A 10,973-nucleotide genomic window follows, 5' to 3' on the forward strand; every position below is an offset into this window, starting at 1 on the left:
ATAGGCAACGTTTCGGGCCGAAACCCTTCTTCAGACTGAATGTTACTTTAACTGTAAATAAAAATAAATAAGAATTAGTGAAAGTTCAGATTGTTGGATTTTTTGGAAACTTGGATTGTTTTCTCTGGAGTGTTGAAGGCTGAACCTTTCTCCCAGGGTGGAAATGTCTAATACTAGAGGGCATAACTAAGATCAGAGGCGCAAAGTTTAAAGGAGATGTGTGGGGCATGTTTTTCACACTGAGAATGGTGGGTGCTTGGAATGCACTGCCAGGGGTGGCGGTGGAGGCAGATATGATAGTGATATTTAAGAGGTTTTATGAAAGGCACATGTATATGCAGGGAATGGGGGGGATATGGAGCATGTGGGGGCAGAAGGAGTTAGTTTAAGTAGGCATCGCATTCGGCACAGACATCGTGGGTCAAATGATCTGTTCCTTTGTTGTACCGTTCTATGTTCGGATCTTGTTTATTCAGTTTAGACGATTGACAATAGAACTGTTTGGAGAATTGAGCAAAAGTGGTCCTAGTTGAAAATAATTATTGGATGAGTTTAAAATAGAATGTGATGCTTAGATAAATAACTGAATGGGTCCAATTTGTATGTGTGTTTTCCCTTCTTTGCATTTTCTTATGGAGATAATTGTAAATGTATGCAAAATATTGCATTAAGTGGTGAGAACTGTTTTTATATCAGAGATGTCATTGAAACAGTGGAGCTTCAAATTAACCATGATTGTTCAACACTGACTTTCAGCAACAATAATTCAGTAATTTTAAGTTTTTATGTTAATTTAACTTTCTAAAATACTGTTACTACCTCCAAAGAATTCTGAAGTAGCTATAATTGTTTTATTTTGCACATCTTCCTACTAAAAAATGTTGAAGATAATATTTCAAACATGATTAGCTCACTACAAAATAAATATTTAAATCCTGATGTACACCAAAGAGCCTTTAGCATTAAAAAAAATCTCATTCTTATCATTCCTATTCTGATTTTTGTTTAAGTTGTTATTTTGTTTTTTTGACTTGGTTGTTTTTCAATGTTCCTAGAAGTCTACTTTTGACGAAACATTTCTTGTCTTTTAACTCTGATCTTTAGTTTGCTGAAAGCCAATTCCAAAGGCTGGCCTCCCAGTCAATTTAGGAATTGAAGATCAAAGTTTGAGATTAAGGTGTGAACTGGCCAGTCTCTGGTGTCTAGTAAGGTGCTTCATGGTGGAACAGTACTTTTAAAAGATTAACACGTGTAAAATAATGCTTCTTAAAATGTCTGCAGCTGCGTGGTGAAATGGAGGAGGAGAAGCGTCAGGCAGTGAACAAAGCTGTTGTCAACATGCAGGCCGAAATGGACAGAAAATGTAAGCAAGTGAAGGAAAAGTGTAAAGAGGAATTCATGGAAGAGATCAAAAAATTGGCTACACAGCATAAGCAGTTCATCTCCCAGACCAAAAAGAAGCAGTGGGTAAGTAAACTGATATATTTGCATCTTTCATGACCTGGGTGCTTTACAGGCAAAGAACTGTAACTGTGACTACTCTTGAATGAAATGATCAGAAATGCAGCAGCCAAATTTGAATATAGCAAGTTCTTACAAGGAGCATTCTGATAATGGTTAACTCGTTTTTTTATTATTTGTTGGATAGTAAATAGTGACCCTGTCAATGGGATAATGGTTCTGCTCCTTTTTGAAATATTGCCATAGAGTATTGTATGTCCACCTGAGAGAGAAATGCAAACTTGTCTTAAACTGCACAGAGGTTAAATCTCTGATAGTGCAGCGGTACATAAGTGTTAATTTTGATTCTTTTTTTCCCCCTCCTAAAATCTGGAGTGATACATGAATACACAAATCTTTGATCCAGATGAATATAGAACAGTACCGCACAGAAAAAAGTTTATACGGCCCTCAATGTCTGGACATGATGCCAAGTTAAACTAATCTCTGCCTGCATGTGATTCATGACCCTGTTTCTTCCACTACCTGTCTCCAAATAAAATAAAAAGCAAACTTACCGTACAACTTTCCCCCTCTGACCTTAAAGGTATGCATTGTAGTCTTTAACATTTCCATTCTGAGGGGGAGAGGGAAGATTCAGGATAAAGATGCTACCAAAATTCTAAAGATGTGATTAAAGAATGGATAATTCAGGCACCTATATTGATGTGCAGATTGTCGCACAAGCATTCTTTTGTTTTCATTGGCAGAACGATCTTTGATGTTACTTGGTCTATGTTTTGCACAAGGGATAGTTATAGATGGTATTTATAAACTAGGTCCCATAATTGAGACATTGCAGAAGCTGGATGCTGAAATATAACCTGCTGAAGGTCACTGGGTGGTTCAGACAGCATCAGTGGAGGGAAGTGGACAGATGATGTTTCAGATCGAGACAACTTCAAGACTTGAGTAGAGGGGTTGAAAGATGTGAGGGAAAAGGGTGGAGAAGGAGATGGCATGTGATGGGTGGATCCAGGTAAGGAGGGTTTATTGGCAGCTATGAAAAGTGGGAGAGAAGGAAGGAGATGGTCACAGAGCCTGGAGGTGATAAGTGGAAGACAAAAGGCTGGAGATGGTATCTGCACTTCTCAACCCAATTGCCTCTTGCAAGTTCCCAACCATGTCATGTAGACCATTTAGACTTGGACATACACCACCCCATTATGGTCATTAGATGAGGTATTCTAAGCTTATTTTAAACAAAATCATCACCACATTTACCACTTCTCAAAGGGCACATAATGGAATACTTTACTTTTAGGCACAATGAAATTCTTTGCTTGTTTCCCCATGTATACAAATAGCAGCCACCTACGGCGCTGACAAAGTTACAAAGCATGCTGGCTCCCCCTTTTGTTCTCAGCCCCCCACAGCGGTTCCCCTACGCCAGGCCCCCATTGTCTTTTGTCCCCAACCCCCCCGCCCCATTGTCCATTGTTCTCCCCCCCACCTCCCTCACGGTGGTCCCCCCACGACGGGTCCTCCATTGTTCTTCCCCTCCCCCCCCTCACGGCGGTCCTCCATGCTCTCATCAACCATGGGTCGAACCGCAAGGCTTCACCACTGGCAAGGCCCCATCATCACGAGGCTTCACTGCTGTCGACGCCCCACTTCACATCTCCGTGGTACCGACCCGGGCCCCAACCGTGGGCTCCGCCGGCCGCTCCGCCGACCCGGACTCCGACCCACGAGGCGGGCTCCTTCTTCCGACCCACGAGGCCCCTGGCCGGGCCCTGACCCGGGCTTCTAGGCATCGATAAAGGCCTCTGGCCGCGTTCCCAGTTCACAACAAAATGCCTGCAATGCAGAGATCTGCAAATTTCAATACTTAAATATGAAGGGTAGATGCATGTCCTTGGTTATCCTGTTAATCATTTCATGGAATGTCAAGTTTTTGTCGATTATGGTCACAGTAAAATGTAATATATTCTGTCCCTCATTTTGTATTTACTGAAAACTGCTAAAGTTAGATTAAAAACTGTCCTGAAAGAAAATGCATCTTTAGCAAACTTTTGATTATACAAATAATACATTAAATGCGTTTAATAATACATTAAACTGCCTGTCAGCAGATCACTTTTTTGGGGGAAACAGAGGGGGTAGACAGGAAGTATGAGATCCAAAATTATTCCTGTCTGACAGCATAATTATAGCTATATATCTGTAGAACTATGGCTGCTCTGAACACAAGTATTTGGCATAAAACATGTGGCAAATTTAATCACAGAACTACATCCATATATTTTGTTAATGTAAGATGCCTATTAAAGCATGCCAAAAATATATGGTGTGAAATCAAGGAAGTTAAGCAGTTACATTTTATAATTCATTGTTTTGGTCTCAGTTGGAGTATTGTAGCCAACTGAATGCTTCATAGATCTTCAATTACAGGGAGAAAATAGAGAAGTGTTATTTCTTAGTAGATAGATAGCTAAGGATAATAGGAATTATTCAATATTATAAAGGATTTGATGAAACAGATTCCAGTTTCCAAAGTGACAATAAACAGCAGATATGGAGTTGAAATTATAGGTAAGAAGACTTAAGATAACATAGCAAGATTCAATCAAGATGCATTATCTGAAAGGATGGTCGCTACAAATTAAATAATAACATTGAAAATTGATTAAGTGCTTGAATGGGAGACATTTAGAGAATTGAGATAAAGGGCAAAGTGGTTAGTTTAAAAGGACCAGCACAGGGCAAGTGTGAAATATTTTTGTGCTGTTATTCTATGATTCATGGGTGTGCAGGTAAACTTGTCTTGAAGTATCCTATGCTCAAATATTTATTTGAGTAAGAATTAAGATGGTATTACATTTCTCAGAAAACAAGATCCCCTTTGCACCATAAGTGCAAGGAATACATTGATGTAGTATGCACCAGGCTCTGTGAGAGCTCCCCAACCACATAAACCAGCCTACTTTAGATTCAGGGCCCATTTTGGCAATCAAACTGTCATCTAGGTTAAATGTTGTTGTTTTGATTTTAGTGAGTGCAACATTTGTGGGATGCCTCCCTTCATATGCTGGGTTAGAATGGATCATGTTGAAGAAGCAGCAAACATAATCAGGCCACCTCGGTCATTCCCTCTTCTCCCCTCCTCCTGTTGGGCAGAAATGGTAGGGCGGTGGATGTCCACATGGATTTGCGTAAGGCAGTTGATAAAATCTCCCTTGGTAGGCTGATCCAAAAGGTTATTTAAAATGTATGGATTAACAGCTGCTTGAAGAATAGCTATATTGGAATTTGAATATTAATAATACTGTATTAGTGAATGAGCTGAAGATAGAGTGTTTTGCTCGTTCAACTAAGTACATTTTGTGGACAACTCTATGCTGAGTCAGGAGACCAGATGGACTATTGAGCAATGTACAAAAGTCAGTTTACTCACATGTATTTAAAGAGTGTGGTAAAATACCACAATCATCTGTAAGAAACCAGATGACTACAGAAAAAGGCAGTAAATGGAGGACAGTTACTTTAAAAGAAAGTGCATGATGTTAACTTCGCTCACCTGCAACACTGGTGACCTGCAACACTGGATTTATAGGTACACAAAATTGCTGGAGAAACTCAGCGGGTGCAGCAGCATCTATGGAGCGAAGGAAATAGGCGACGTTTCGGGCCGAAACCCTTCTTCAGACTGATGGGGGGTGGGGGGGAGAAGGAAGGAAAAAGGGGAGGAGGAGGAGCCCGAGGGCGGGCGGATGGGAGGGTGGGAGGAGACAGCTAGAGGGTTAAGGAAGGGGAGGAGACAGCAAGGGCTAGCAAAATTGGGAGAATTCAATGTTAATGCCATTCGGACGCAAGGTCCCCAGGCGGAATATGAGGTGCTGTTCCTCCAATTTCCGCTGTTGCTCACTCTGGCAATGGAGGAGACCCAGGACAGAGAGGTCGGATTGGGATTGGGAATGGGAGGGGGAGTTGAAGTGCTGAGCCACCGGGAGGTCAGGTTGGTTATTGCGGACTGAGCGGAGGTGTTCGGCGAAACGATCGCCCAACCGCTCAGCACTTCAACTCCCCCTCCCATTCCCAATCCGACCTCTCTGTCCTGGGTCTCCTCCATTGCCAGAGTGAGCAACAGCGGAAATTGGAGGAACAGCACCTCATATTCCGCCTGGGGACCTTGCGTCCGGATGGCATTAACATTGAATTCTCCCAATTTTGCTAGCCCTTGCTGTCTCCTCCCCTTCCTTAACCCTCTAGCTGTCTCCTCCCACCATCCCATCCGCCCCCCCTCGGGCTCCTCCTCCTCCCCTTTTTCTTTCCTTCTCCCCCCCACCCCCCATCAGTCTGAAGAAGGGTTTTGGCCCGAAACGTTGCCTATTTCCTTCGCTCCATAGATGCTGCTGCACCCGCTGAGTTTCTCCAGCAATTTTGTGTACCTTCGATCTTCCAGCATCTGCAGTTCCTTCTTGAACACTGGATTTATAACTTGGCCATCAGTGTACTTTCGTAGACAAAACGTGCTGGAGTAACTCAGCAGGTCAGGCATCATCTCTGGAGAAAAAGGATAGGTGCTATTTCGGGTTGGGGCCCTACTTCAGACTGAACGTGGAGGATGGGGGGTGGGGGTGCTGAGATGAGAAAAGACCAGGACAAATCAGGACTGGCCGCAAATGACCTCAGGCAGGGTGGTGCCCTGGGTGGCCCATTGTTGGCTGAGGAATGTGTGATCTCAAGAGTGAACTGGTAAAACAACGCGGGTGGAGGAAGAGGGCAAGGAGGATATGGGGGGGGGGGGGGAAGGGGTGGTGGAGTGTAGGTAGAAGTTACTTCAAATTAGATAATTCAACGTTCGTGCCATTGGGTTGTAAACTGCAGTGCACTTGCCTTCTGTGGATTTATAACTTGGCCACCAGCGCCCTCTAGAGGCAATATTGTGGCTTGCATCCTGGCATTTTTTGACAGCTCCATTGAAGTATTTATATTTAATCACATAAGGGCAGGCAACCCCAGTCTTATAGCTATTCGAGTTACTGAAATATGCCCTTGCAGAATTCATTAATTACTCGCCAAAAATACAAGATACTAATTAAAATGTTCTCATAGAATTTACTGGGGGCATAAATACCAACGATGAATAAGAAATACAATGCAAAAGAAACAATAAATTTAGTTTCCTTTTTAAACTTAAGCAAAATTTCTTGACACCTGTGCAGAATTTTTTTTTTAGCATGGTAGCTTCATTTTGCTGTCTAGCAGGGTTTACTACATGTGTTGTCCATATTATTTATCTTCAAGATATCTGAAAGAGGCCAACAAGTGTGAGTGAAAGTTGTAAACCTAAACGACCACAAAAATAAATTTCACCGGATACAAGTAGTGGTATTTTGCAAAGGTTTGATGCTGGAGAAAGAATTTGGGCAAGAGCAACAGCTGTGGGGTTTGTGCTTCAATCACAACTGCTGGCCACCTAAGAGTCTGAAGAAGGGTCTCGACCCAAAGCATCGCTTATCCATGTTATCCAGAGATGCTGCTTGATCTGCTGAGCTACTCCAGCACCTTATAAGAGATTGTCTTGTCAGTTTCCAAAGCAAAATTTGTAACTTTCCCCCAGAAGTTATAGGACTGTTGAGGGGAAAACAAACATCCCTTTGGAGTGCATTTTCACATATGACATGGGATTCAGTGGGAAAAGGTTTTTGTGTGAAAAACGTGATGCCTGTGGTTTGCCGGGCATGCAACCCATCCATACCAGGGGGGCAGGGGTCTCATGTACGATACCATCACATTGTTTGCATTGGTTTCATTTTTAAATGTCCATTCTCATCACTACACCATCATAATGCATGGCCTGTCAGAATGGGATATAAATTCCTGTTCTTTAAAATTGATCAAACTACTTGACATCACAGCGTAAAATTATACTTTGCACTTTGTAAAGCAAGGTGAAATATGTTAGAAGAGATTTGGGCCATTTCTTGTAACTATTTTTCATCTGAAAATCTGGTGTTGGGAATACATTGTAAGTGATATTTTATTTTGCTTCCCTCTAGTGCTACAACTGTGAGGAAGAAGCCATGTACCACTGCTGCTGGAACACCTCTTACTGCTCAATCAAATGTCAGCAGGAGCATTGGCATGCCGAGCACAAACGAACCTGTCGTCGGAAAAGATGAAAGTTTTCCTTCCTCAAGAGCCATACTAAGAAACAGTTCCCTTTTCACAGACAGTGCTGGTTTTATTTCAGAACCATGTTTCTGTGAATCTTGCTTTCCATTTGCACCAGCATTTTAATCTACAAGCTTAGTTTCCCCCACCCCACCCACTATAATCAGAGAGCCGAACCAAGATGGCCTGTTTCAATTGTAACCAGATACCTTTTTGTGTGTGTTTTTAAATTCTTTTACATCAGTGGTCATGTGATCAGTACTTCGGGACAGGGTTGACATAGCAGGTAATAAACCTGCTTTAAAAAAAATAACTGTTAATATTTCCCAACTCTGCTTTTTTATATTTTTCTTACGTATGCTACTTTTATTAATAAAAAAATGAATGTTGATCATGTATTAAAGCAGGGAAATGGGATTTCTAATGAGCTGGACCTTAGAGATGGAATGAACATTTAGTTCTGGTTTTGTAATTTGCACATTTCTTTTATTTCCTAACCCAAAAGAGTCCACACGCATGTAAAATTGCCAAATACTACCTTTATGTACCAGTAGGTATGAACAGAAAGATTACAGTAAATTTTGCTTTCTGCACCAGTGTTCACTGAATATCTGTGCGGCCGTCTGTCTTGCAGTTAAATTGTATAAAATAAAATGAAGCACTTAGTTTTCTCAGCAGCTATTAGATTTTTGGATCGTATTTAGCTATTGCTGCCTGTTTGCTTACAGTCCTTGTCACCTTAGACAATTACGTAACTGCATGTCAGTCCATTTATAAAAGGCATTGTGATTGTGGTGGGTCTGTACCTTGCTGAGTGTCTGGTACAAAACATATACAAGTAAATGTTTTGTGGTATTGCAGAAAATGGAAAATAATTTAAATATAGAATCATTCCAAAGGCTGTTTAAACCTTTTACTAGTAGCTGCATGAAAGTACGACACGTGTAACTTTGACTGTTCTGTTTTCATGTCTTGGTGACACCATTGCACCTTCAAGTTATGTAGTATAAACACTCTGTTAAACATGACTGTGGCCTGATTTTGTTTTAAATTATCACTAAATTTACCTGCTCTGGATTGTTTTAGATGCGTTAAAATCAATTCATGGCTAAATATAGTTGTCATTTGTAACTCCATCATGTACGGTTTAGCCACTCTGCACATTTATTCATTTTAGTGTGGCATCACATGGCAGTTCAATTAGGACATGGCAAATTTTGGGCTTTTTTGTAAGTTTTTCTTACTGGCAATATATTAAATCATCTGTGTTTACATTGGGCAATAAATGTATTTCAGAGATGTACTTTGAATGTTTAACTTTTGGTGTTTATTTATATATAAATATATAAAATAAAAATAATTGGCAAGGACTGATGCAATGTCGTCTTCCCATCTGGAGAGGTGGGTCTACTTCAGTTAATAATTATTTAGGTGCATTATAAATATATGATTTAAATCCATACAAGTAGAAATATTGTCCTGTAAATCTTTCAATGCCGGGTGCGAAGATCTAACCATCTAAATTTTTAATTTGTTTCATGAATTTCTGCAAAGCAGATTTTAGTTGCTGTGGCATTTCAAAGCAGCACATTAACAGAGTTAATTAGTTTTATTTGTGCCAACCCAATGCAAAAAAAATCTTCTTTACATTTTTTTTGTAATGTTCCCCCGTCCTCACTCGTCCATTTATACTACACCGTGAATTCTATTTGTAATACTTTTAGGCAAGTTGCATTTTCTTCTGGACCACAACCTGTAATTTCATAGAGACATAGATATTTATGGCTCTGGACACTCGTGACCCTTCTAATGCTTTTCAAACTATTGAATATAGTTGATGCACTTTAAATAAAGTGTTTAAGAAGGAACTGCAGATGCTGGAAAATCGAAGGTACACAAGAAAGCTGGAGAAACTCAGCGGGTGCAGCAGCATCTATGGAGCGAAGGAAATGGGCAACGTTTCGGCCCGAAACTTTGACTATTTCCTTCGCTCCATAGATGCTGCTGCACCCGCTGAGTTTCTCCAGCTTTTTTGTGTAGCTTCCACTTTAAATAAAGATTTGGTTAGAGTGAATCAGAATTATTCAGAACTGAACCAGGTTTTTGATTTGAAATATTAACTTTTTTCTGTCACTACATATCCCAATTTCCTCAGTATTTCCAGCGTTTTTTTATGTTTTCATTGCTTTGAATATTTGGCAAGTCAGAGCCACCAAAATAAATAAATGTGAGGTGTTGCATTTTGGAAAGTCTAACATGGGCAAGACCTACACAGTGATTGGTAGGGCTCTGGGGAGTGTTGTCGAGCAGAGGGATCTAGGAGTGCAGGAACATAGTTCCTTGAAGACGGAGTTGCCAGTAGTCAGGAAGCCAGTAGGCTTTTGGCACATTGACCATCATTCAGAGTATTGAGTATAGAAGTTGAAAGGTCATGTTGCAGTTATATGAGACGTTGGTGAGGCCGCACTTAGAGTATTGTGTTCAGTTCTTGGCAACATGTTATAGGAAAGATCTTGTGAAACTGGAAAGGGTACAGAGAAGATTTACGAGGATGTTGTCAGGACCTGAAGGTCTGAGCTATAGGGATTGCTTGTGGAGGCTAGGACTATTCCTTGGAGCGCAGGAGGATGAGGGGTGATCTTATGGAGGTATATAAAATCATGAGGGGAATAGATCATGTAGATGCACAGAGTTGCCCAGAGCTGGGGAATCAAGGACTAGGGGACATAGGTTTAAGGTGAAGGGGAAAAAAATTAATAGGAATCCAAGTGGTAACTTTTTCACACAAAGGATGGTGGGTGTATGGAACGAGCTGCCAGAGGAGGTTGTTGAGGCAGGGTCTATCGCAACGTTTAAGAAACAGACAAGTACACGGATAGGCCAGGTTTAGAGGGATATGGGCCAAATGCAGGCAGGTGGACTAATGTAGCTTGGGCAGGTTGGGCCGAAGGGCCTCTTTCCACACTGTATCACTCAATGGCTCTAGAAACCTATGACAGTCTAGCAGTAAAGGTTTCCATTGACGTTTATTTTTTAAAGTTCTTAAGCATCGAGAATGGTTGTCAATCAAAGATTCTACCTAAATTTGTTGAATTTAAATTTGTAAATTTTTAGGATATTTTAACACACCTATTTGAAGTTTTGCAGTTTTTCAATTTTTGCAACACATTCTCTTACAGATATAGAATTGTACATGAATGTTAATTGTAAGACCTGTTGCTGGTAACTTATTCTTCAGTGATCCATCCTGAATTCATCATTCCAAAGTCAGATGCAATGTAGTATTTTTGTCTTCACATTCAACCATAGCTGCTTTATCTTTTTCTTTTGAGACTCTCCAATTTTATTTTCTG

At 40.7% G+C, this 10,973-nt stretch overlaps 1 protein-coding gene across 5 annotated transcripts in view; it reads left to right on the top strand.

The window, feature by feature from the left end:
• Positions 1-8,480, top strand: part of zmynd11 (zinc finger MYND-type containing 11) — a 141,280-nt gene extending 132,800 nt beyond the window's left edge. For 4 of the 5 annotated variants that reach the window (XM_033044665.1, XM_033044676.1, XM_033044686.1 and 1 more), the window contains 2 exons: positions 1,282-1,467; positions 7,506-7,779. In XM_033044665.1, coding sequence (XP_032900556.1) covers positions 1,282-1,467; positions 7,506-7,628 — 309 coding nt within the window. In that variant the 3' untranslated portion in view covers positions 7,629-7,779. Of the gene's footprint in view, positions 1-1,281; positions 1,468-7,505 lie in introns of all 5 variants that reach the window. The other variant, XM_033044656.1, reaches the window with a different exon arrangement.
• The last annotated feature ends 2,493 nt before the right edge of the window (positions 8,481-10,973 follow it).

The sequence above is a fragment of the Amblyraja radiata genome, chromosome 2 (genome assembly GCF_010909765.2).
Source record: "Amblyraja radiata isolate CabotCenter1 chromosome 2, sAmbRad1.1.pri, whole genome shotgun sequence".
Lineage (NCBI taxonomy): Eukaryota > Metazoa > Chordata > Chondrichthyes > Rajiformes > Rajidae > Amblyraja > Amblyraja radiata.